This window comes from Babylonia areolata, chromosome 2, assembly GCF_041734735.1.
Source record: "Babylonia areolata isolate BAREFJ2019XMU chromosome 2, ASM4173473v1, whole genome shotgun sequence".
NCBI lineage: Eukaryota > Metazoa > Mollusca > Gastropoda > Neogastropoda > Buccinidae > Babylonia > Babylonia areolata.
Genome location: NC_134877.1, coordinates 37,063,540 through 37,090,721, shown reverse-complemented (window position 1 = coordinate 37,090,721; position 27,182 = coordinate 37,063,540). Strand labels below are relative to the sequence as shown.

General features: G+C 45.9%; 1 protein-coding gene across 2 annotated transcripts in view; it reads left to right on the top strand.

Annotated features, from left to right (window-relative positions):
* The window catches only part of LOC143300916 (fibroblast growth factor receptor-like 1), a 149,276-nt gene extending 122,611 nt beyond the window's left edge, over positions 1-26,665 (top strand). For both annotated transcript variants that reach the window (XM_076614866.1, XM_076614862.1), the window contains 5 exons: positions 16,583-16,660; positions 17,290-17,574; positions 18,166-18,284; positions 18,968-19,208; positions 20,546-26,665. In XM_076614866.1, the coding sequence (XP_076470981.1) occupies positions 16,583-16,660; positions 17,290-17,574; positions 18,166-18,284; positions 18,968-19,208; positions 20,546-21,057 (1,235 nt within the window). In that variant the 3' untranslated portion in view covers positions 21,058-26,665. The remainder of the gene's footprint in view (positions 1-16,582; positions 16,661-17,289; positions 17,575-18,165; positions 18,285-18,967; positions 19,209-20,545) is intronic.
* The last annotated feature ends 517 nt before the right edge of the window (positions 26,666-27,182 follow it).

Genomic DNA, 27,182 nt, shown 5'->3' with positions numbered 1-27,182 from the left:
GATGATGATAATGACGATTATGATGATTGCTTTGCTAGCTGCTACTACTACCACCACCATCTCCTCGACAATCTCGTTCCCACCCTGAACCTCTCTCCCCCCCCCCCCCAACTCCCCTCAACCCCTGCCCCTTTTCCTCTCTCTCTCTCTCTCTCTCTCTCTCTCTCTCTCTCTCTCTTCCTCCTCTCCCATACAATTTCTAATCTTCTCTCCCTCAGTTCTCTCTTCGTCCCTCCTTGCCTGCAGGGACGGGAGGGATGGGGTGGGGTGGGGATGGGGGTGGGGCGTGGATGGGGATGAGCAAGCAAGTTTTAGTTAATTCAAACATGATTACTTGATTAGCTGTCTTGTTTGGGTTGCTGGAGGAGGCTGAATCGAGTCTGTTGGGGGGAACTGGGAACGACCGCTCCTTTCTCTGTTGTTTCTGTTCTTTGTGTATCTCTTGTCTCTTTCCTCTCTCTGATCTCTGCCCCCCCCACCCTCTCTCTCTCTCTCTCTCTCTCTCTCTCTCTCTCTCTGCCTCTCTCTCTCTCTTCCCCCTCCTGCTCCTCCTCTCTCTCACTCTGTCCCTCCAGTTTCTCATTCTCCCACCCTGCTTCCTTCCCGCCCCTCACTCCCCCCCCCTCCCCCAGTCCCCTCTCTCTTTCACTCCCCCTCCACCCCCCCACCCACCCCCATCCTTTTTTTTTTCCTCCTCCCGCATGTGCATGTGCCTGTCGTCGACAGTAAAAACAAACATGGCGGGGACTGTCGTGTTGTTCCCACCATTTCCACCCCACCCTTACCCCGCCTCCATCTCCATCTCACCATTTCACCTCCCCCACCTTCCGTCTCTGAGGAGGAGGGGGGGGAGGGGGGGGGGGGGCTTTACGCAGTCTGTGTGTGTTCCAGTGGTTGTGTGTATGTGTGTTTTGCATGACTCGAGGAAAGCTGCTTTAGTCTGCCTGTGTGTGTGTGTGTAGGGGGGGCGGGGGGGGTCCTTTTTTTCTGGGGGGGTGGGGGGGGACGGGAGGTTCTCGACCTCCCCTCCCCCCTCTCCTACCGTCTCCCCATCGCCGCCCCCCACCACCACCTCCCACCCGTCCATCCACCCTTTTGCTTCTAGTCTCATTCCCCCCACCCCCCACCTTGTGGGTTATCTTTGCGGGATGCAGTTCTGGTCTTCCTGGCCCCACTGGGCAGCCGTGGTGAAGGGAAGACCTCTGTGTTGATTCTGATTTAATGCTTGTATTGCTGCTGTTTCTGCTGCTGCTGCTGCTTCGGCCTGCTCCCTGACCTTCTGTCTTCATGTGGGGACTTGGAGAGGGGGATTTTATGGGGATTTGCTAAGTCGACGTGTCGCCCCGTTATCGGTGACTGTTCTCCATTGGGATGTTTTCGTTCGTTTGTATATGTTTGACGTTCTGGACGTGTGTGTGTGGACCTGTGTGTGTGCGTGTGTGTGTGCGTGTGTGTGTGTGTGTGAGGGGAGGGGGAGCAGTTAGAAAAAAAATCGCTAATACTGTATTTTACATCTCAGAACAATGCCAGTGTTTACTGTAAGGTTTCTTTTGTTGTAAAGTTCTTCTCTCACTTTTAACTCGCTCCAATTCTCTCTCTCTCTCTCTCTCTCTCTCTCTCTCTCTCTCTCTCTCTCTCCCTCTTCATTCTTTCCCTTGGTGTCCTCGCTATATCGCTTACGCTGTCTCTCCCTTTAAAATAAAGTGGATATTCCGAAGTCTGTACAGTCACACTAGAACAGTCAGTGAGCCTCACAAGAGAATAGCACAGGTGTAATTTGACTGTGTTTCCCCCTGCCATTAGTGTAGTAAAATGATCAGTTGTGCCTGTCGCGGTAATTCTGTACTGGATAAAACTCTAAACCCAACTTTTTACCCTTACCCCTTCATTCCAGAGAGAGAGAGAGTCCATCTTTTCCGACCCTCTTCTCAACCTCAACATCCACACACAGACACACCGCGCACTCGGTAACTTTTAAGCACTCGCTGGCTTTCCAGATTACACGTTGAATGAAACTGTCTATCCCCGTCATCCCCCTCAGTAACCTTGGACTTACAGACCTTAGCAGTCTAACCCCCCTCCCCCCTCCCGCCCCCCCCTACCAAAAAAAAAAAAAATATATATATATATATATAATGACCGATAGGCGGTACCCACACTGACTCAGCCTCCTGGGGGATGAGGGCTTCAGGAGGACGAGGGGGTGGGGGGGGTAGCCTTTTGAGGGGGACGTGGGGAGTAGCCCTTTGATCCGGATTGTCATCCTCCCGGGTCCTCGCATGCTTCACCTCCGTGCCCTGCAGTACTGGACGTGACAGAGCGGGCTGTCCCACGGGCTTGCTAGCTTGAGACCGACTGAGCACGGACGGTAGTAGTAGTGGTAGTGTGACTGACCAAGCCATATCCTGGGATGGATGGATGATACGCCACTGTGAGCTTTCTTGGTTTTTGCGACTGTAAGCTTTTCTACACGCATGTACTGTCAGTTCTCTAAGCGGCTCGGACGGGAGTGAAGGGGAAGAAGAGGTGGGAGTTTGGGGTGAGAGGGGGTGTGGGGGTGAGGGGGGTAGGCGGGGGGAGAGAGACGACCTGCAGAGCACTTTGGGCCCTCCCTATGTCTGGCCCGTTAAGTCCGGTCCGGATCTCTGGAACGTATTGTCTTTAGTTGTCCCTGGCACTGTAATCTGTTGGGCCAGAATGGAGGTAGTGTGTCGCCAGACTCCTGACGATGAACTTGGGGAGGTGATGGGGGGGAGGGATGGAGGGGGGAGGGGAGAGAGAGAGTGGAGGGGCAGGGGGGGGGGGGTGGCAGTGGCAGATAGGATCTTGTGTCGGGATGGAGGTCGCAGCCTGGGGCTCGGGGAGCTATGAATTTTGATGCCTTGCTGGCTTGGCGGGGTGTCGGTGCGTTCGGCACATGTCGCTGTGGGCGGCAGTGGAACTCGTCCGAGAAGAGGGGGGGGGGGGGGGGGGGGGGCGGGTTGGGGGGAAAACGTACGTCATCTCTTGTTGTGTTGTTCTATGTTTCGCTGGTGAAGTTGCGGAGTTTTACTTGATTTTAGTTTCTGTACTTTTCTTTTTGGCAAGTACACACACACACACACACACACACACACACACACACACATATATATATATATATATATATATATATATATATATATATATATATATATATGTCTGTGTGTGTGTGCGTGTGTGTGTAAAGACTTTGAACTGTGTATGAATGTAAAAGCAGTATTTTGGAATGAAAAGGAAAAAAAGACATTGACAAAATAGGGGCTAAAACGCGAGTGAGTTTGTGTGTGTGTGTGTGTGTGTGTGTTATACAAAGCTCTGATGCTTTGAGCACCCTGCTTCGTAGAATAGTGGTGGTTTGAGGGGAAGGGATATTCCTCCTCTCTCTCTCTCTCTCTCTCTCTCTCTCTCGTTGAGGGGAACAGGAAACCACACAGTGGGCACACTCCACGCAACTCCGCCCTGAGCACTGAGAAGGCTGTGCTGGCAATGTGATGCCTGTCATTGAGTTGTGGCTGCAGGGTCACATGGGTTATTTTGATACTGTCTTTGGTCCTCTCTGTCTCCATATCCGTGTCCCCCCGCCTTTTGTGTGTGGTTTGTTTTTTCCCCATCCTATTCCTTCCACACACACACACACACACGCACACGAACGTGCTCGTGGCACCTTTTCCAGTCCTTTTCTTGTCCCTCATCAACACTCTCGCTCTTCCCTCCTCCCACTCTCTTCTATAATGTATGCCTGTCATTTTCAGTAGCGGTGTGAACTAGCACTTGTGGTAACCTTGTTCAATGCTGTTATCAGCGTGTTGAGTGACTTGCTGCTCTGTGTGTGTGTGTGTGTGTGAGAGAGAGAGAGAGAGAGAGAGAGAGAGAGAGCTGTGGCAAGTAGGTCACTATTTGTTATTCGTTAGCTTCTTATTTGGTGTCAAGACGACCGCAGAGCCCGTAATTGTTTATTGACGATTTTTGTTTGTTGTGGGGTTTTTTTGGTTTGTTTTTATCACACACACACACACACACACACACACACACACACACACACACACACACACACACACACACAGCGACAAGAATTCTAATTATTGTTATCATTATTGAATTATTACTGTTAAATGTAATTGCATGTTAGTTATGCATTTTTTGGTAGTTTTCTACCTTTTTTCTGTTTTGCTCTTCCCTCTCCCCTTCCCCCCACCCCCCACCCCACCCCCTTTTTTTCTCTTTTCTTTTTTTTTTAATCGTTTAATATTACTGATAGTGAAAAGACGCTAAACTAAAGAACGAACACACACACACACACACACACACACACACACACACACACACACACACACACACACAGCGCGCGCACAAGCACACTTACGCACAAGGACACTGTCCAATCACCCAGCGAGACAGGGACACACGCACTTTTATATATATATATATAATAAAAACAAACCTTTCATTTAAAAAAAGATGATTATCTCGATCTTTTAATTCTCTATTCTACAATTCTGTTCAGTACTCGGCGAGACAGACTGTACTGTTGCGTTGGAGGGCAGTAAAGGGGAATGGGGGAGAGGTGGGAGGGCGGGGGGGGGGGATCTTTCTGATCGTCGTCTGTTTCTGTTGTCTCTTGTGCCACGTCCAGAGAGCCCCCCCATATAGCTGTTGTCAACGGGAAATGGACCCCTGATCTATTCACCCTCTATGGCCTTCGGTTCTGATGCACTTTCCTTGCTGGCATTCTTCCCGAAATCCCCCCACCCATTGATCCCGCACGGCCTTCCACCGTGGATGGGATGTGTGAAGGGATTCACCCCGTCCCGGCGCTGTCTGCCCGTTCGCCATAAACCCCCGAAGCGGGTCACTGGTCCGTGCGCACGTTATAGCCGTCATTACGGACAGCGACAAGGTTTTCTGTTGTGCTTTCTCGAGTTATGATCTCTTCGGTTGAGCAGCAACTAGCGGGTAAATAATTAAAAGGAGGGGTTTCCAACGAAAGCGTACGTTGCCCCGTTCATTCATCCGTGCTGTCGTTGACGATGCTGTTTTTTTTGTGTGTGTTTTTTTGTTGTTTTGTTTTGTTTTGTTTTGTTTTTTTCCAAGCGATGTGTTTCAATGCCGGGTTTGTTGAGTCTAGTTTGACGCGGACATCTCCATGCTAGGACGAGTTTTTAGCCGACGTGGATTAGCATGAGAGGTGGGGGAGAGGAGCTAATGTGGGTGTGTGTGTGTGGAGGGGGGTGAGGGGGCGGTATCGTCTGACGCTGACACAACAGGGAAACAAGCAGGATGGTGGCAGACGGTCAGGATGACAGGTGACAAGGCCAGCTGCAGCTTTAGTTCAGCTAATCCCGCATTTCATCTGTCAACTTGCGGCAAGGTGATCAGATGATTTGTGTATCCGTGTGCTGACAGCTCCTGATTGTTACACACAGAAGCAAAACTGATCAGTGAGGTGAAGCTGTGGCTTAGTGGTTGTGCACCCGACTAGGAAGCGAGTGTCCACGGGTTCGAGTCCCACATACAGACCGGGATTTTTTACTCCCCCTTTCTACTGGACCTTGAGTGGTGGTCTGGGTGCTAGTCATTCGATATAAACCGATGTCCCTCGAGCAGTATGCTTTTTTGCGCACGCAAAATAAACCGCGACAACGAAAAGGTTGTCCTTTGCAAATTTCTTCAGAGAAATCAAAGTACACATGTAGACAGTTATAAAAGATATCACATGCGTGGCGCTGCACTGTGGCGACGCGCTCCGGGGAGAACAGCCGCCGTTTCAGACAGACAGCAAGTACTACAGTTTACTTCAGTACACTGATACCACCTTTGTTTTTGGGTGGGGTAGGTTGGTATCGTGGATTAGTGGACTGCAGTTACACAACGGTCAAATGTTACCTAAGAACAAATCACCAACAATCTGGACTCAAATCTACCTGTCCAGGCGGTTTTTGTTTGATTTTTAACAAGTCCTTGAAAGAAGGTTTCGCATACTTGAACAAATATGATCGCTGAGTAAGGCTGGATCGGTCTAATTGTCATTGGTTGATTAATGAAATGCACATGTCTGTGCATTGATTTGAATACTGGCCGCAGAGTTACGAATTTTGTTATTTAAACACATCATTTGCGTAATTCATGCTCAAACAACTTTTGAGAAACTGCGGCGCTGCTGCTTATTTGTTAAAGAATGCTTTTGTGTATTTCATAAGTTTGAGCAATCCTATCGATTCAAATTAATACAAAACCGGCAGAAGTATTTCTGAAAATTTGAGAGCAACACGATCCCCTCCAAATAGATGTTTATTCTGTTTCCACTGTGTGTGTGGTTTTGTGGTGGTGGTGGTGGTTTTTGTTTTCCAACCGTATCTGTTTTTTGTTGTTGGTTTTCTTTTTTAATTGTTGTTGTTGTTGTTTTTAATCAGTATGTCACTGAAGACGGACCTAGGCATTAAAAAAAAAAAAATCAACGAAAACAATGAGGAAGAAGCAGAAGAAATGGAAGGGGAAATAAGTTCGTAACAGGGCGAACAGAAGTGTCTCGAGATAATTATCTCGGAGGTCCTTCGTCAAACTGTAGTCACAGATCACAGGCACGGAAGTGTGCAGGCCGACCTACACGATAAGCGAGGAAGTGGTGCGCCAGACCCAGCGTTTAAGTGGTGCAGGAAACGGTGTGCTCCAGATGGAATACTGGTCATGTTGAAATTTTCGTCGGGTTCCTGTTCTTCCCGCTAACACGAGTCAGTTTTTGATACACGAGGGGAAAGGTTGTGCTCAAAGTAATTGTAGGCTGCCTGAATCAGAAGATGTGGCAATTGCATTGCATTCAAACACCGGTTGTAGTTTGGAAGTGGAGTTGATGCTTCATGACGGCTTTTTTACACACTACACACAGGCGCAAACGAACAAATCTCTCTCTCTATATATATATACGCATACATGCACCGACAATAAAGATGAAATGCATGGGTTAGTGTACGTTTCTTTTTTCTACCCACATGTGTTATGTGTCATGCTTTGAGTACAGAGGCATTCCGCCACCCCACCAAATAGCTATTTCCTTATCCTTGTCGTTTGAAGTTTCCATATCGCTTGAGAATTTGAGAACAAATTTGACTGGGCCGTGCATGATGGGAATGAATCCATTTTGGAGGAACATGCGTTCTCTCTTTCTCCCTCTCTCTCTCTCTCTCTCTGTGTGTGTCTCTCATGAAAACGCAGTGAGAGTTGAGGAAGACTCCACCAGTTCGTGACAAGAGATCAGATGCGAAATCAGTATGAAAACGAAACTGGTGTTTGCCTGTCTGTCATCAGTGGCATGTCAGGTCGATGTGGTTTTTTTTTTTGTTGTTGTTGTTGTTTTCCTTACGAAATTGAAACTGTTCACCAGTTTAGATCTGGGAAAACACACACACACACACACACACACACACACACACACAACCCACCAATCTTCAACGTTTGGGGGAGGGGGGAGGGGTAAAAAAAACGAATTTTACCCGTAACCCACAAGGGGCCGATTCCAGAATTGATACCAGTACTTAATTGTCTGAAAAGGGGTTTTATCTAGAGTGTTTATTGGAAACGGTATGATAACATAAACAACAGACAACTAATGCTTACATGTCAACATAAAGCACGGGTGGCTTCACTGCCGTCGCTTTTCGTAAAAGACTCAAAACGAGCCCAGAAATTAATGGAAAATCTCATTTTGTAACGCGGATTTTTTTTTTTTTTTTTCTTTCGCGTCAGGTTAGAAAAACAAAGCTTTTCGTATCGTGTTCTCCAGACTGTCTATTTGCAGTGAACTGTCGGAGGAATATTATGAGGCGTCAGCAGTGGCTGAACCGGAACAAGATCTTAAAGTGAATGACCCCATTTTGCAACGGCAGTGTTCTGCACATGGTTGAAAGAAAGAAAGAAAGAAAGAAAAAACAGGAAAAAAAAAAAACCTGCCTCTCTTTCTGCCACTTCTTATCCCATCTCACACGTCCCTTCCCTCATGCTCCTCCTCCTCCTCTTTCCTCCTCCTCCTGCTCCTCCTTTCCTCCTCCTCCGGCTCATCCTTACCTCCTCTTCCTCCTCCTCCTCATCCTTACCTCCTCTTCCTCCTCCTCCTCCTCCTCCTGCTCCTCCTTACCTCCTCCTCCGGCTCATCCTTACCTCCTCTTCCTCCTCCTCCTCTTTCCTCCTCCTCCTGCTCCTCCTTACCTCCTCCTCCTGCTCATCCTTACCTCCTCCTCCGGCTCATCCTTGCCTGCTCCTCCTCCTTCCTCCTCCTTCTTCCTCCTCCTCATCCTCCTGCTCCTCCTTACCTCCTCCTTCCTCCGGCTCATCCTTGCCTACTCCTCCTTCCTCCTCCTCCTTCCTCCTCCTCCTGCTCCTCCTTACTTCCTCCTTCTCCTCCTCCTGCTCCTTACCTCCACCTCTTGCTCCTCCTCTCCTTCTCCTCCTCCTTACCTCCTCCTGCTCCTCCTCCTTTTGTCTCTCCTTACCTCCTCCTCCTCCTTCTTACCTCCTCCTCCTAAACCCAAACCGACAGGCTTCACGTGGCGATGGGAGGGAGGTCAGAGGCCCCTGACGAGAGGTTGGCATAGTCGACAGGCGTGGTGGTATCGGGGGGGGGCTACGGCGGTATGTTGCCCGTGCCGACAGGGCCCACATACAGGGCGTGTTTGCCCAGCAATCCGAGAAGGGCTGCCCCGGGTCGCTGAGGTCCGGCCCCACAGCTCCAGGTATAGCGTGCTGCACCGGGGGGAATGGGGGGGGGGGGTGGGGGGTTGCTCGGTACATGGCGGGGAAGGGAATGGTGGGGGGGGGGATGATGAAGGAGGGGGGCGAGGATGGGTGGTAGTGCACGGGACACACGGCGGAGTGTTCGAATGCACTGTGTATCCGTTGAGTGAGTGCCTCTCTCGTTGTTTGTTTGACCTCCTGGGTATGTTGTGTTGTGTGCTGTCGATGGTTTCTGCCCTCCTTTCGTGTCTTTTGTTGGGTTTTTCGTTTTTGGGTTGGTGTGGGAGAGTGAGAAGGGTTAATGATTGGTTGTTTTGATGGCCTTGTTTGTTGTTGTTTTGGTGGTTTTCCTGCTTGGACTGTGTGTGTGTGTGTGTGTGTGTGTGGAGGGAGAGACAGCCCCTTTTAAACACATACAAATATTTTGAATAAGCGGGTGGGGGTTTGTTGTTGTTTTGTATGGGTTGGTGGTGGCGGGATGTATTTTTTCAGCCGCTACAGCGACCGGCAAAGGTATAAGTCTGTAGTGGAAGAAGTGGTGAGTCAAGTACGGTTCAGAAGATATTTATACAGGTTGTTCAGAAAAAAAGAGGCAGAAAATTTTTTTCAACACACACACACACACACACATATATATATATATATATATATCTGTGTGTGTGTGCGTGTATATATTACTATATATTACACACACACACACACATACACGCACACACACACACACAGATATATATATATATATATATATGTGTGTGTGTGCGTGTATGTGTGTGTGTGTGTAATATATAGTTCAGACTGAAAAGTTTCAGGAAAACCACTTTTCTCGGCCCGATTTATCGTTATATAGCAGTTATCAGACTCGTCGGTAGGATCTTCTTTTTTTTTTTCTTTTTTGTTTTTGTTTTGTTGTTGTTGTTGCTGCTGTTGTTGTTGTTGTCAATGCGAATGCGTTGCTGGATGTGGAAGCCAGGGGGTGTAAGCGTGGGAGGGATAGGTGGAAATGACCCAGATGGTTGGAAAAAAAAAAGTCCCATGTTGCGCCGACTGCCAGATAACACACACTCTCTCCTGTTCCCCCTGCCCTCCCCCTCCCCTTCACCCGCTCCACACATCCAGCACCCCCCCCCCCCATCCCCCCACCCCAACCCCACCTATCACTCTTCTCCCCCATGACTGTGAATAGCCTGTGTTTTAAAAAGTAAAATAAAATAAAAAGCCTGTGTTTTTTGCCGTGTCTGGCGTATGTCTGCAAGAAAGTGATTCCCCGGGCCGTGGGTGATAAGGACGTCTGTCTGTGACAGTTATTCCCCTCACCTGGCACCAGACGGGGTAGCGTTTCATGGTCACAGCCAGGACACGGCCCGTTTGCCGTTCTCAGTTCCCTGGCCGCCAGTCTAACTCGCTCCCCGTTGCAGGGAGGAGAAGCTATATCTGCACACACGGGATACCTACCACTGATGGCCCTCTTCAGTGACACCTTATCTGGACCATGAAAAACACTAAGCAGCCTCGTAAAGAAGGTTTCAAAGAGGCACCCCCGTATCGTATGTGCGTGTAATTTAGGGTCAGCCGGCCCATAAACAGCCTGACGCGCGCTTTTATGAAGGTTGCTTAAGCGTACGTAAACACTTGCAATCGGAGAAGTCATGGGGGCGATTAACTTCATGCCGTCGCTTCTTCTTCTTCTTTTCTTTCTTCATTCTCTCTCTCTCTCTCTCTCTCTCTCTCTCTCTCTCTCTCTCTTCGTTTTCTAACCCCATTCCGTAATCTCTAACCCCATTCCGTAATCTCTATTTCAGCGTTTAGCAGGCACGTGAAGCCATATAATCAGAACGTAAAACTGTCTAGCACCTTCGCAGTTAAGATGGGGCACACACGTTCCGTCTGCCGGCTATTGGGGATTTGAGTCTTGTTTTTCCTGTCTTGGCTTGCGTCGAATTATGAGATCTGTCTGCATGGCCAGGACTCCAATGAAATATCCGTAAAGCAGAGAGGGGGAGACGGGAGCAGTCTGCGAACTGCTGATGTAGTTTTGCTTCTATCTGAGCCAATGGTTTAGCATTCTTATTGGAGACCATCGTTGAGGTTAAAGAGGAGTTTATTTGCTTCTGCGATGATTACATGATCCGTGGCGGGGGTGTGAGTAAGCTGAAAGAGGCGGTGTGTGTTTGTGAAAGGGGTGACGCAGATATTGTATATTATTCTTCAGAAGAAGTAGCTATCTTTAGTGAAGCTCTTTTTTTACTGTTATAAATGAGAGTGTTTAGTATCATGGTTGCGCAAAGGTCGTTCACTGTCGTGTATAGACCTGATTGTGTTGAGGAAACGGGAATGAAAATGCCTAGCAAGAAACTAAACCCTTCTTCTTTCTCTCTCTCTCTCTCTCTCTCTCTCTCTCTCTCTCTCTCTCTCTCACACACACAAACACCGTCCAAAACATAAATAGAAGACGTGATTGTTTTAATTACGTATATCAGACAACGATTATTTTAACTCCTGTCGCAGCATTGAGTATAATTGAAAACAGACGAATAAGTAGTCACATATGCGCACACTTTGGGACATCTTGCCTCACTCATTGTCCGCGTCCCTAGAATACTGCGTGAAAGAAAGGCAACAGAGATAATCGGTATAAAATGCGAAGACCCTAGCATACATTTGAGTATAAGTGGAACGATCGATAATTTGTTTGGTTTTTATATCAGCATGAAAAGTCATTCTATAACAGAAAAGTTGTGAAATCGTCTTATCACAAACAAGCGCGCGCTCGCACGCACTCATGCACGCATTATACGTACAGCAGAAGAGATGAAACAGTTGACAGTCTACACTTTATTACCAAGTATAATCTTCAACATTGCAGAACACATACATCGAGGGCTACACGTAGCACGAAACACACACACACACACACACACACACACACACACACACACACACACACACAAAGAAAAAAAAAAACCCACACATTTACTGAAGGATTGATGTTAAATTATTTGATAGCAGACACACCAAAAAATCATGGATGACATTGTTTGACAAACAGAGCAGTCCATCACCTTATGCCGAGGAGGAGGGGGGGGGGTGAGGTGGTTCGAGGGTGATTAAAGTGTTCGCAAGTTTGAGGGGAGAGAGAGAGGGGGGTGAGGGGGTTCGGAAGGGCGCGCATAATACGTCTCAGGCACGTGCAAAAAACAAACGACGCCAGCACAGAAGGGTAAAGGGTATCCTTTTTGTTAACCTGACAACGGGGGGGCAAGAGAGGGTCGGGGAAGGAAGGAGAGGGCAGTGAATACAGGGCGACATGATCGGTCCACATCCATGGACATGCTTGTGCAGACCTTTGTCCCTCAGAAGTGCCACCATGTCACGACAGCCTGGTGTCGTGTGTACGTTTGACAGCTGTATGTGCGTCATCCTAGCTCTTTCACGTTTCTTGGTAGGACTTTGTTCTGGACAACATTCAAGACCGCCCTAGGTTTATGTGACCGGCTGGGACTTTGGACAACATTCAAGACTGCTCCAGGTTTTGGGACGGACTTGAACTTAAGAGCGGCAGCCAGCAAGTTGTTTAATCGCCACCATCCAACAGAATCTTCGGAGAGTTGACTTCTTCTTCTTCTTCTTCTGCTTTCGTGGGCTGCAACTCCCACGTACACTCGCATGTACACGAGTGGGCTTTTACGTGCATGACCGTTTTTACCCCGCCATGTAGGCAGCCATGCTCCGTTTTCGGGGGTGTGCATGCTGGGTATGTTTTTGTTTCCATAACCCACCGAACGCTGACATGAATTACAGGATCTTTAACGTGCGTATTTGATCTTCTGCATGCGTTTACACACGAAGGGGGTTCAGGCACTAGCAGGTCTGCACATATGTTGACCTGGGAGATCGTAAAAATCTCCACCCTTTACCCACCAGGCGCCGTCACCGTGATTCGGACCCAGGACCCTCAGATTGAAAGTCCAACGCTTTAACCACTCGGCTGTTGCGCCCGTCGGAGAGTTGACAATAGCAGTTATTGTCAGGCAGCACAAGGTTACATGCTTGGAAAGACACGCTAAGACGTGCTTACCATCATGATCACAACAGTCGACCCGTTCACTGCTATCAGATGCGTGTGCATCTTTCATGTGTTGGAAGACGGACGTCTTGAACCTTATATCAACGTTGTTCATGGTTCTAACTGAGTGTCATCTTTATTTGGGGTGCAAATCTTGATACATTCCTACATTTCCAGTGCAAAAGAAAACAAGGATTGACGAAAACTTCGGGAGCATTTGTGAATGAATTTTCGTCTCTCTCCTTTTCAGTTGGTTATCAGCCACAGATGTGGTTTACCCGCTCAACCGGTGTGCTTACTTCAAGAACAAAAGGACCTATCATTGACCCGATTGTGTGGCTTTTATCACTGTTCTATTCATGTCATATGCAGCGTCTTTCAAAATTCACGTTTGATCAGAACACGGTGTCGTGTGTGTTTGTTTTATAAGCGCCCAAAGTTTAGTCAGTCGATTTTTCCGAGTTCACAGTCAAAACTGAGAATGTGTCAGATCTGCACTCTGCACTTGAGGACTATCACAAACCATGGACACTAACACCCCCCTGAGATATCGGTGTCTTTGCACAGACGTTCCGCTGTCTGACGTCATCATCCACAAACCAACAGAAGAACCCACCAGCCGAGGAGAGTTGGATGGACTAAGGGGGTGAGGGTGGAGGAGCCGGGGGGCTGGGGGGGGGAGGGAGGGTTAATTGAAAGAAAGACAAACAATGGCGGGATGGGGTTAAAAGGAAAGTGGGGGAGGGGGCGTAACAGCCGCTAATTGATTGGTTGGTCACGGCTTGTAAATAGTCCCCCCCCCACCACCCCCCACCATTTCCATCCTGCCGTTCTCCCCCGCCCCCCCGCACCCCCTACCCCTCCCTACACGCTGTAGCCCTTAGTTTTAGAGGATTGGGGGAGTGGGCAGTGGGTGATTGGAGAGGACCAGATCAAGAGAATGGAAGAGTGAAAAGGGGGAGATCATGGGCGATCAAGGAGAGGTCAGAGGACTCCCCTCCCCCTTCCTCCTCTCTCTCTCTCTTTCTTTCTCTCTCTCTCTCTGTCACTGTCTCTCCCACACCCACCCCCCTTCAGCCTCCCTGCCGGCCGACATCCTTTGACTCATCCGGAGGCCGGGGCGACAGTGAGTTATGGCTTGTCAACACGAGGCCACTCATCGGGAGATGGTAACTGACTCCCTCTCTCGCTTTCTGTCTGTCTGTCTGTCTCTCTCTCTCTCTCTGTCTGTCTGTCTGTCCGTCTGTCTCAAGGGAGGCAAGGAAGGAAGCCACTTGTATCCCCACCCTAAACTCGATCCACCCACTCCCCTTCCTCCACCCCCACCAGCCACCACAGCCTCCTCACCCCCTACTTCAAACGGACCAGCCGCCCCATCCCTTTTCCACTCCCATCTCTAATTAGGCCAACGGACCTCCACATACTTCGGCTTTGTGCCAGAACAAATAGGTACTTGGGGTGGGGGGTGGGAAGGAGTGTCTTTGTTCTGTCTTCGAGGGACCAAAACACAGTAACTTATTTCATGGCTTTATTTGTTGGTGTGTAAGCTTTCGTGTGTATGTGCGCGTCGCGTAAGTTTCTGGTGTTAATATGTGTGTTTGCGCGTGTGTTGTGAAACAAAAAAAACCCTGTTTCTGTGTTCCCCCCTCTTCTCCGTCTGCCCTCCCCCCCCCCCTCTCTCTCTCTCTCTCTCTCTATCTCTTGTGTGTGTGTGTGTGTTTGTTCCGCTTGTTTAATGTATTGTGAGAAAGTGATATTTAAAGATTTTTTGTTTGTTGATGGAACGCTGATAAGCAGAATGTTGTTTTGCACTTAAGGGGATTTAAGAATTAACCCCTCGTCACCCCCTTGTCAATAGACCCTTACAGGTAATGACAATAAAATGTCGAGGCGCCTCTCTCTCTCTCTCTCTCTCTCTCTCTCTCTCTCTCTCAGTCGCTCTCCATTCTTCACCCTTCTTCCATCTCCATCCTGTTCTCTGCCCCCCCCGCCCCCCCCCTCCCCCTCCCCACATTGTGTTTTGCGGGCAGGGATGAGGGAGAAAAAAAAGTTTGCTCCAAAGTTTTGACTTGAAGAGAAATAATCCAACTTGCTAACTATGTGACAGATTGGTGAAACAGCTGCTTCCACAACCCCACCCCCACCCGCATGCCCTGTGCTCCTCTTCCACCCAGTCGCCACCCTCCCACCTCCCATCCGACTCCAGTCTTTCCTTCACGACACGGCACGGCACCTACCACCCCCCACCCTCATCCCTCCACAGTGTCATTAACCACACACACACACACACACACACACACACACACACACACACACACACCTCCTCTCCTCTTTCAGTCATTTAGGTTGCCCATTATTGTATCCAAAGCCATGTTTTCAAACGTTTAACTAGTAGGCGTGGAAATCCCACAGCAAAAAGGGGAGATGGGTCGTGCTTCTTGTTCACCCCAACCCCCCAACCCCTCCACAAGTTCGCTTCCTGGTTGTGTCAGTCCCTGTGGTTTGGGGAAGGTGTCAGTGCGACTCGCGGTTTAACTGCCTTTTCTTAACGGCGCCAACAAGTTGGTATTTCAGTGAAAATTATGACTGTGGTCTCAGTCTGCCTGGTTCCCTCCCTCTCTCCGCCCATCCTTTTGCCCTCTCACCATCCACCCATTGTCTCTTTCTTGTGCTCCCCCATCCTTTTTTCTTTTTAGTTTGCATACACACACGCACACACACACACACACACACACACACACACACACACAAGCGCGCGCGCGCACCACAGTGGCACGCATATACGCATAAAACCTCCCCCTCTCTCTCTCTCTCAGTCTCTGTGTGTGTGTCTCTCTCTCTTTCTCTGGCTTGCTCGCTAGCTTGCTGTGTATCAAACTATCATGCACAAAAAGATTATTCATACATGTGCGCAAATCACATCACATGCGTACGCTCAGTCTCAGACAGTTTCTCTCTCTCTCTCTGTCTCTCTCTCTGTGTCTGTCTGTCTGTCTGTCTGTCTGTCTCTCTCTCTCACACACACACACACACACACACACACACACACACACACACACACACACACACACACACACACACACCCGCTTCATCACAAACACAAAACAAGGACCGTCAGGTGCTCCGACAGTTCCAGCTTCAGCTGGTCCTGTTGGAGTCTTTCAGCTTCCAGACACTGGCAGGGAGTTGAGACCCATCCACCCATCCACCCACCCACCACCCCCTCTCCCCATTCCACCCACCACCCCCGCCCCACCTGTCCCCCTCTCTCTCTTTGCTCCCTCTCAGCACTGTGCCCGTTCTCACCCACAGACGATAGTTGTTTGCCTTTCTCCTTGCTGCTAGACACAGCCAATGGAAATTTTATCTAGGGGGTGATCTTGAACAATTCTTTGGCAGAAAAAAGGGTTTAAAAAAACAAAAAAAAACAAAAACAAAAAAACGAGTTGGAGGAACTTGCAGTAGATCGCTTATCCATGTTGTATTACATAATTCCCTCCGCTAGGCAGGCAGTATTCACACTCTAGAGAGCCCTTCAGTTTCTGATGGGAAATTCTCTTCAGCCAGTCTAACCAGCTGGTTAAAAAAAAAAAAAAAATAAAAACCTACCGATCGGTTATATCTCTTTGAGTATGACAAGTATGTTGAGGCAGAACTGATGTGCAGAAGGCAAAGGATCGTTGTTCTGGGTTGTGACTCTACGGTGGGGGTGGGGGAACAGGGTCACAGTGGGACGGTTTGATTTCAACTGTTCCCCTTATGTTTTGGTTCCAGATGAGGAGAAGGGCCTTGTACAGCAAGAGGGCAGCACGTTCCCCAAGTCCCCCCATGAAGACCTGACCAAGGATGGCAGTAAGTTTGGAGCTCTGTCTGTCCCTTTCCACTGTGCACACGCATGCATATTTACAGTTCAGATTTTTTTTCTTTTGTTTCTTAGCAATAAAGAACAAAAATTCATGTCTGAGTTGAAGTATAATAGAATCGCCTGACACAGCATTTTGTTTTATAACCATCACTGGCCCCAGTGAAACATAATCACCTGACACAGCATTTTGTTTTGTAACCATAAGCGGCCCCAGTGAAACAGAATCTGCTGACACAGCATTTTGTTTTGTACCCATCAGTGGCCCCACTAAATCAGCTGATGTAGCGTTTTGTGTTGTACCCCACAAAGGCCTTAGTGAAACATAATCACCTGACACAGCATTTCGATTTGTGCCCCTCAGTGACTCCAGTGAAACAATCATCTGACACAGCATTTCGATTTGTGGCTCCAGTGAAACAATCGGATGACACAGCATTTCGTTTTGTACCCTCAGTGGCCCTAGTGAAACATAATTACCTGACACAGCATTTCGTTTTGAACCCCTCAGTTGCCCCAGTAAAACATTATCACCTGACACAGCATTTCGGTTTGTGCCCCACAGTGGCCCTAGTGAAACATAATTACCTGACACAGCGTTTCGGTTTGTGCCCCACAGTGGCTCCGGAGTTCAAGGACCTGGAGAAGATGCAGAAGGACAACATAGTGCGACCCGTGGGGAGCACAGTGCGCCTCAAGTGTCGTGCCCGAGGGAACCCGGAACCCCACGTGTCGTGGTTCAAAGATGAACAGCCGGTGATGGCCTCTGAGGAAGACTCCCGCCGCCGACCTCACTGGATCCTGAAGCTGACGCACGTCCAGGAGTCGGACTCTGGCCACTACACCTGCATGGTGTCCAATCGTCTGGGGCATGTCAACCACACCTACAAGGTGGAGGTCATAGGTGAGGATTGAGCCTTAATTTTTCAGTAGCTAGCTGGTATAGAAGACAGATTTTGGATTGGTTTGTTTCAGAGTTTTGTTTCCATTAGTGATAAAGTTGGGTTTTTTTTCAATGTTTGAGGTTAAATCATGTTTAAAAGATAGTGACTGACTCACTGAAAGCTCTTTTTTGGGATTTGTTATGCATTTATATCTCTGTGTGTGCATAGAATGACTGACTCAGTGAAAGCTCATTTTGTGGATTTGTGTCTATGCATTTATATCTATGTTTTTGTGAACATGTGTATGCTTGTGTGGTGATATTAGATAGTTGCTTTCCTGTATTCCTGTAATTTTAAATGCTGTCCATTCATGTTTGCTTGAAGGTCTGTTGTGTTCCTTTTTGTTCTGCTGATATCCAGATGAATTATTTTGTTCGTGATATTTCTTCTCGACATAGCACAAACAAAAAAGCAGGACCTTTCAGATGATTAGAACATTGAATGTTTGGAATGGAGTTCACCATTTCTTTTGCCTCTTTTTAAGTGTGTGTGTGTGTGTGTTGTTGTTGTTGTTGTGATTGTGGTGTTGCAAAATTTCCTGGATGTTTCAGATCAAATTCGTACCAAACCAGTGCTGATCTCTTCCCACCCCCAAAACACCACAGTGGAGTATGGTGGAACTGCTTCATTTCAGTGCCGGGTGAAAAGCATTGTTCAGCCACACATAAAGGTATTTCTGCCCTCTAGATTATATAATCAAGAATAATGATATGTTTCTTGTTGAGTTTCTATTTTACTACTGTTGGTATGAATAAGTTTTCATATTAGTTTGAGTTAGACCTTTTTATGCTCAGAATGTTGCATTTGTGATAACAGAATTGCATGGGATGTAATGCTCAGATGATTTCAGATTCCCTCAGCATGAAGCATTTTTCTGACTGAACATGAATTGAGTGAAGGAACAGTCAGGACATTGGTACAGTGTACAGTGTTGTACCAATGGAAACAAGCTGTACGTGCACCCGGGACAGCAGTTGGAGATGATTTCATGTTTTGTTAGTTTATTGGGTTGTTGTTTTTTTTTTATAGTGCCTCAGTCCAGATTTCTTTCTTTTTGAATTTTTAACACATTATGTAGAATGATAGAGTTCATACCTGCTCTAAATGTTTGTGTGTTTTTTTGTGTGTGTTAAAGATTTGTTCTTGTAATCAAGTTTTAGTTATTTTCAGTAACACTGGATTCCACACTATATACAGTCTACATTCTTATAAATGCTGAGAAAGCAGTTTGGAATAACATGTGTGTGTTGAATGTAGCTGTGTAAAATAGAAGTGGCATTACTCTGTGGGGATGTGCAGTATGTGAGCCACTGTGATGACATGAAATATGTGTACGTTCTGGTGGCTGGGCAGTGGCTGAAACGAGTGGACGACCCTGAAGTGGTCGAGGCGATGAACACGACAATCGAAGTGAAGGGGCAGAAGTTTGTGGTGCTGCGGACGGCTGGGGAGGTGTGGAGCGGGCCTGATGGTTCGTACCTCAACAAGCTGGTGATCCACCACGCCAAGCCCCAGGACTCGGGCATGTACATCTGTCTGAGTGCCAACAACATGGGCTACAACCTGCGCTCTGCATACCTCAACGTGGTGCCGGGTGAGTGGAGACTTCACCACAGTGTGTGAGAGAGGGTGACAGAGATGGCCATGTGTCTGGGTTGAGGACAGTAGTGTAGGATGGCCTTCAGTGTGGCTGCAGCCCAGTCATGCTCTTGTGTGCCAGTTTCAGTTTCAGTTTCAGTAGCTCAAGGAAGCGTCACTGCGTTCAGACAAATCCATATACGATACACCACATGTGCCAAGCAGATGCCTAACCAGCAGCGTAACCCAACGCCCTTTGTTAGGCCTTGAGAAAAAATACTAATAATAATTTTATATATATATATTTTTTTTTTTTTTTTTTTTTTTTTTAATAAATAAATAAAAATAATAGTAAAAATAATTTTTTTTTTTTTTTTTTTTTTAAATGTGTGCCAGTGATCATTCAGTTGGGGGGAGAGGGAGCATTCTTATTGCTTTTGTGGGAGTTTATTTTATGGTAGAACGATTGTTACCCCTTGTTGTTTGGGGATTTTTGATGGTGTTTTTCATTCTTGTATCCATCAGTATCTGTGCTATTTAGCTGGAGAGGTGAACATTTATGCTAACACCTGTCATGAAACAGCAGCTGTCTGCACAAAGCCATGTCCATCACATTTGGTGAATGTAATGAAATGATTTGCTGCTAGAAAGTTTGCAAAGTATTATGTGTATTTCGGGGTCTAGACTGCTAGCTACATAGATAGAACAGCAATGGCATCTGTAAAAGAGTTATTATTCTTTAATCTTTCTGTGTCATCATCGCACAAGGTAATTGTGGATTTTTTTCTTTCCATGCAAATGGCAACATATACTCATCTGCTCATGCAAATGTTGCTGTATTGTTGTTGTTTTAAAATTGCATCTGCTGATTTCACACAAAATACTGTGAACTGTACTGTTTTCTGTTGTTGACTGAATGAAAGGAAGCATTTTGTGTGTGTCACGTTTTTCACTCTCTCTCAGCATTTGGTCAAATGAAGTGTAAATGTGGGTTGAAACTGGAATGAAAGTTTCAAAGTTTCTGGTTGCAGTGACTTTACATGTTTTTTACACTTCTTCAAACATTGTATCTGCATATGTGTGTGCATGGATTTTGACTGTGTGTGTGTGTATGCATGTGTTTGATCCTGAAGATAGTCTGACAGACACAGTTGCAGAGCTCAACTTGTTTCAGCTCACCAGCAGACCGAACCACAAAGAGAAACTTGTTTGCTTTTTTTCTATGAGTTGCTGTACATCATCATCATGGCACAGGAAGGACGTTTTCTTATTACTTGAATGGGGTTTCTTCATATAACTTGTAAATCTTTGCTTGATGTTGAACTGATATGTATATATGTTTGTTTTTTTCAGCTGGCAGTACAGACCGAAGCCAGTCATCATCATCCTCCAAGCTGCCATTGTACGTGGGTATTCCAACAGGCATAGTCATCTTGATCGTCATCGGCTCCATCATTTTCCTGCAGAACCGACGAAAATGCAACTCCAACCGAACAGCCCTGAAGCGGCATCGTCTGCCGGTGCCCACAACAGAGCGCGACCCCGGCCTGTACAACAGCTACCACCCCAGCCCCACCACCACCAACACCATGGGTGGGGGCACTGCCACGGCCACCATCACCAGTGGCGGCAGCAACATCCACATCCACAGCAATGCCCTGCACACGCACTGTAACCCCCAGCATGCCAACCCTCTGCCCCTCAGCCGTGACGTCATGCCCAAGACCCCAGCCCCTTCCGTGGACTTTGGCTCCGACATTTCCTCTGTGTCCCATTCCCAGCCCCTGCCCCAGCACCAGATGCCACACCCTCCCCCCAACCAGCCGATGCTCTATCTGAACTCTCACGCCACCTACGGCTATTGAGATGTAGGTGTGGTTGTGGAACGGTGGGGATGAAAATCTGATGGACACTTGTTTCATGTGCTGTCAGTCTGGTCGTGGGGTGTCCAGTGTGACCAGCTGGTGATATAGCCATTACAGGTCAGGCCCCATACAGGTGGACATTAAAGGAGCAGTTTCTACCCAACCTGTTTGTTATGAGGTGTCTCAAAGAAACAAACACAGGATACCTGTTGACTTTTTTGGTTTCCAAATGGCGATGACCTGGACTTAGATGCTACTGATTATCAAAGTAAGAATGGGAGAGATGGAAGAGAGAAAAGGCAGTGTATGAAAAGAAAGGTGCCTGTGGACTACTGACCGCAGAACAGAAACAGTGGCAATGTTGTGAAGACGAGAGGAAACTAACGATTTGCCTTAGGGTTCCTGCATCAGTCCATTCCTTGTACTAAAAACTGAGAGCAGAAAGTGATACAACGGTGCACCAAGCGTGACAGCTGTCTTAACAGCCTGCAGACTGTTGTGCACCACTGTCCAGTGGTGAGAGGCTTTAACCTGATTCAACAGACAATCATCAGACTCTGCTGTCCTATCCAGCTACAAGGGTTCATTCGGTCCCCCTCAGGAATACTGTGTTACAGTGAATTGATGATACTAATTAGTAGAGACACAAACCTTGCAGTCAGACCAGATTTCATGGGTGCTAATTACCATTTTAGATGCTGACTTGGTTCTTTTCTCTCTCCCTTTCCTCCTGACTGTTGCCGTGTTGGTGTGTGACTTTGGGCTGCAGGTCAAATCGCAGACTTTTTTTTTTTTAGTTTGTTCTTTGAGAGTGTCACAAGCTGTTTTATTTTGGATTTTTGTTCAACCGGAATAGGACCTTGGAGATGTAGCCTTCCCTGTCATCACTAAAGCATAGGTACAGATGGAAAGTCAGCGATTTTAGCATATTCTTTATTCTTTCTTTTTTTTCTTTTAAATGATATTTTTGTCTTTTTATTTATCAAAGCTTGGGCACTGTGGCAGAACCAGTTAGGCGTTGGACTTCTGACTGTGTTGACCAGTGATCAGGCCCTGTTTCGTCATGTTGTGTCCGTGGGGAAAGGCACTTTACTCTGATTTCCCTCACTCTGCCCAGGTGTGAATGGGTACCTGACATCAGTCAGGGAAGGTTAAAGAGGAGGAAGAAGAGGATTGGGCCATGCCTTCCTATGCTAAGCCCTATACACATGGTGGATATGAAGTCATTGCCCGTACAGCTGCAAAAGGCTATGGGACCTCAAGCCCTTTAACCTTAGTTAGGTTATAGGAGAAAGTTTATTTTGTTGTGCTGATATTTTTACCTCGAGTTTCTTCTAGTGCTGTGCTTTCTCAGACTGCAGGTAGCGTGCAGGGAAGTTGGACAGACACTGAACTGTACATGGATGATGGTTGTGTGTTGAACAACCAAGAATCCATGTTGTCATTGGGTCCCTGGACATGGGATATACCTGTTCTACTGTGGTGCCAGTTTGTACATGCTTCAGATCTGAAGAGATCCTACCTATGAATGCCTAGAAATTGTGTATTACTTGAATAATGTGATTTTTTTTTTTAAGTATGCTTTTTATTTCACAGATTATAAGCTGTATTTTTGTCTTCTGTAAATTCCCTGTCTTTTTTTTTTGTCTTTTTTTTTTTTCCCCCCCCCCCCCCCCTTGGCCCTTGATGTGTTTTTCTTCCAACTGAATGTGTATATTTTTGCAAGTTCTATTTATTATATGCATTTGGTATCTGTGCTCCATACTGATAGCGATAGCATACAGTGACAGAGCCACAGTGACAGGGCCACATGGTGAGTTGTTTCACTGCCATGAACATGTCCACCTGATGCCACAGGATCTGCAGAACTGTCAACAGTCTGTTTATCTTCTGCCTGGGAAAGGAGATTGAGTGGAAAATGCCATCAAAGACTGTTGCCTGTTGCCTAAGGTGATTTGAATAAACACCGCGGGATATGTTGTTTTGCATGTGGATGGGAATGACAGTTTCAGCCTTCAGAAATAGCCCTGACAATTCTCTGATTGTTGGATTTCCTTCTGTAAACAGGAAAAAAGAATGATCATAATTAAACAGAACTTTTCAATAAAGAATATTGCAAATAAAAATAACCATTTTTACCTGCAAAGGAATGAAAAATTTTAAAAACTGAAAAGGAATAACAAGGTATGTTTTCACTCAGGTGACGGTCAGCAGTGTATCCAGTCTTAAAAAGAAAAGAAAAGCTGTTTATAAAAACCTGCTTAATGTGGATCATTCAAAGTCGAACTTACCTTATCGTTTCAAAAATTAAAATCTGCAGTCATCATAACTATATTATGTCCTAAGTCATGTGTAGGCAATAGTTTGGAATGACAAAGCTGATTTCTGGAAGAACAGGGTGGGACAGTTAGACTTGCCTTGCACTCTCATGTTGGCAGCATGGTCATGAGAGAGAGAGGTGTTCTTTTGACAGGGATGTTAACAGTAGAGCAACAACTTCAAAGGCAGAGTCTAAGACAGTAATCTACTGATACGGAACATGTCGGTCTATGAACAGCTGGGTGAGAAAAGTGATACGGGATGACTGCCTTCTGGATGACCATTTCTGTCTGTCTGTCCGTCAGTCACAAATGATTGGCTGGCATTGGGCATACAAGCAGTCAGTGGCTGGCATTGGGCATACAAGCAGTCAGTGGCTGGCATTGGGCATACAAGCAGTCAGTGGCTGGCATTGGGCATACAAGCAGTCAGTGGCTGGCATTGGGCATACAAGCAGTCAGTGGCTGGCATTGGGCATACAAGCAGTCAGTGGCTGGCATTGGGCATACAAGCAGTCAGTGGCTGGCATTGGGCATACAAGCAGTCAGTGGCTGGCATTGGGCATACAAGCAGTCAGTGGCTGGCATTGGGCATACAAGCAGTCAGTGGCTGATATTGGGCATACAAGCAGTCAGTGGCTGGCATTGGGCATACAAGCAGTCAGTGGCTGGCATTGGGCATACAAGCAGTCAGTGGCTGGCATTGGGCATACAAGCAGTCAGTCAGTCAGCAGCAAGCCAGTTGCATCATCATGGCTTCAAGGTGCTGCAAGGCAAATGGCTTAGGCAAAGGTGTAGTTGATAGAAAAAATTATAAAAACAGACAAGGCTAGAGACCTAGGATCGGTTTTTCCATTATTGTTTCAAGTTTTAATGAAACCTTTTTTTTTTTTTTCCTGGTAAAGATCCACACATTTGTTTCTGTTGAGGATACATTCACTGATTCAGTTCTTTATCCAGGACAGGGTAAAGCAAGAACTTTGGTCTAACAAAGCTGTTTCAAGTGCACTTGTCCAGTCAGTGTATGTGCCTTCAAACAGGCATCTCCATAGTACTGCGTTTGGGCGGACCATGAGAAAGCCCAGTGATGATGAAGTTGTTTTTTTTAAGTGAACAATCTGTACTTTTTGATGACAATCCACTGTTTATTATAGCTTTTAAATCAAACCTTGTGTTTAGAGATCAAACAATTTTGCTTACTTTGGTGGCTTTCCAAATCCTAGTCTTGAATTCGGAACACTGTACAGTACTTAAAAGTTTTCCTGTTTTCAGTCCACATGTTAATCTCTCTCTCTCTCTCTCTCTCTCTCTCTCTCTCTCTCTCTCTCTCTCTCTCTCCCTATTGTTCTCTTTCTTTGCTTTCTGTGTAGCTGCCATACCAAATCATTATTTAAAACAGAACAGTTATAGAACATTTATAAAGATGCATCTTTATGTATTGTTTTACAAAACAGTTATTTGTTTTTAGGATGAAGATGTTTACAAGTGATATTCCTGTTCTAAATCATGCTGCTTGAAGGTGGGTTGACATCAAAGATTTTTTGGTCTGTATTGAACTTCATGTACAACAGGGTAAGGAATGTGTGTGTGTGTGTGTGTGTGTGTGTGTGTGTGTGCATGGATGTGTATTACAAAGGAAAAGAAAAGGAAAAATCATGTTTTAACAGTTTCCCCTGTTGAGATGCTGACAATGATGTGTAAAAAATAATCAGTGTAAAGTTGTGTTGATTGTGAGTCGTTAAGATTTATATCTGTTACAAAAAAAGTATGTATTTTCCCATGCTAGATGATTTTTTTTTTTTTTTTTTTTTTTTTTTTGACAAGCGCACCAACTTACAAGGACAGAAACTGTTGTAAATATTCATTGAACTTCTGTGAATGTGAAATCCTCCGATATGTGATGCAGCAGAGTGATCTGTCAGGAGTCTAGCTGAGAGTTGCAGGCTGTCCTGTTTTTTCTTTGCTTTCCTATCATATATCGTGTGACTTCCCTCTGTGCCACCTGTTTCTGAAACGTTGACCAGTCTTCTGTTTGAAAATGTTTGTTTCAAAGGTAAAATGATAGTGAGTACTTAATGTGTTAACTCTTTGTTTGCAAAAAAAAAAAAAAAAAAAAGAAATAAATGAATACTGCTGTAATTCTGATAAAAACATTGTGATTTTTTCCCTCTCTGTTACTGGCTCCCACAATCAAAATGAAAGTGTGTAATGTGTGTATTGTACTGCTTCATAAAGCAGGACCAAGTTTTTGTATCCGTGTATATGCGCAGCAACTAGTCTTTAAAATTAAAACAGTGTCAAACAAGAAATAGTGCTGACCTTACTGGCTTACGACTTAACTTATTTCCAGCTTTGTAAAAATCAAATGTGGGAGAAAGTTTTCCTTTCCATTTTGACTTTTACAAGTTCGACCCAGAGTAGATTACATTTCAAGATTATCTTCTCAACAGACGAAGAGACTTGAAAGCTGTCTTTGGAAATGAGTTATGAATGAAAATCTAAGCATCCAACAGGTTCATGGGACTTTTTTTCCCTTGCCCTCTCTCTTTGGATGAGTTCTGTTCATGGTGTTCTTTGAAAGTCAGACACATATCCTGTCATGCAATTGTTCAAATAAAAATAAAACTAGATTTTTAAGTTTGTTCTATTTGCACCATTTTTTTTTTTTTTTAATATCACAAGCAACTTTTGATATGAGAAGTTAGGTCTGTTGTTGCTTGATAGAATATTGTTTATAAAATGAAGAGAATAAATGGCTTTTTAATATTGTTATGTTACAAGAGAGGCTTTGGATGAAGAACTGCAGATTGAGTTTTTTTGTCAATTCTGGTTTAATGCTGTCAGATTTTTAATTCAGAACTATTGTTTCCCTCCTTGCTTGTGATTAAGGCCTATGTTATCCTTTCTGGGTACTGATCCCTTTTGTTGGATTTATCTGCTGATGAGCTGTACAATTTTGTTCTTTGTGAGAAAACAGATTGTGTGCCAAATGTTTTGCATTGCTTATTGTCAGAGGTCCTTGTGATTGTGTGAAAAAAAACCCCAAACAACTGAGTGTTTTGTTTTCATGTCTTTGGTGATGACTTCTGTTGCTGTTGCCAAGCAGTAAGGATAGTAAGGTTGGCAACAAAAGTGAAACTGACACACAGACTCAGTGTTTATTTGTCATCTTGCTGACAGTCTGCATGAAAACAGAGCAGGCAAGATGGAACACAGGACTGTCAGCGTATTGCCATGATGTAGGAACGATGGAATGGAGAGGGGAGAAAAAATAAATGTATTTGACAAACTTTGTATTGTGGTTTTACTGAATCGGTACATTGAGGAGAGAGTGATTGAAAGTTCTCAACATCTACTGCTGTGTGTGTAAGGACATATGCTGCAGTATCTTAGGACATATGCTGCAGTATCTTAGGACATATGCTGAATTGCGCTGCAAAAAGAAGCAGACCCCTTCGGTTGCAGGTAACGCACATGAACATACAGCGAAAGCGAAAATAACAGTACATGTTTATTGTTTGATCTCTCTCTCTCTCTCTCTCTCTCTCTCTCTCTCTCCCTTAGTTTCCAGTCATTGTGAACAGTTTTGACTATGATCATAATTGATGCCAAATAAGAAAATTGCCGGAATAAGGGTCCCAGATTTATATCCATCCACAGTTTTATGATTTATGAGAAGACACAAGATCACTGTATTAGCTGTGTTCTCCAAAGGATTAATAAATTGTTACGTGATGGTCAGAAATATAAAGTTGTCTTTGACCTGTTTCTTCCTGTGTTTGCTGTGAGTATTACAGAGGATGATGT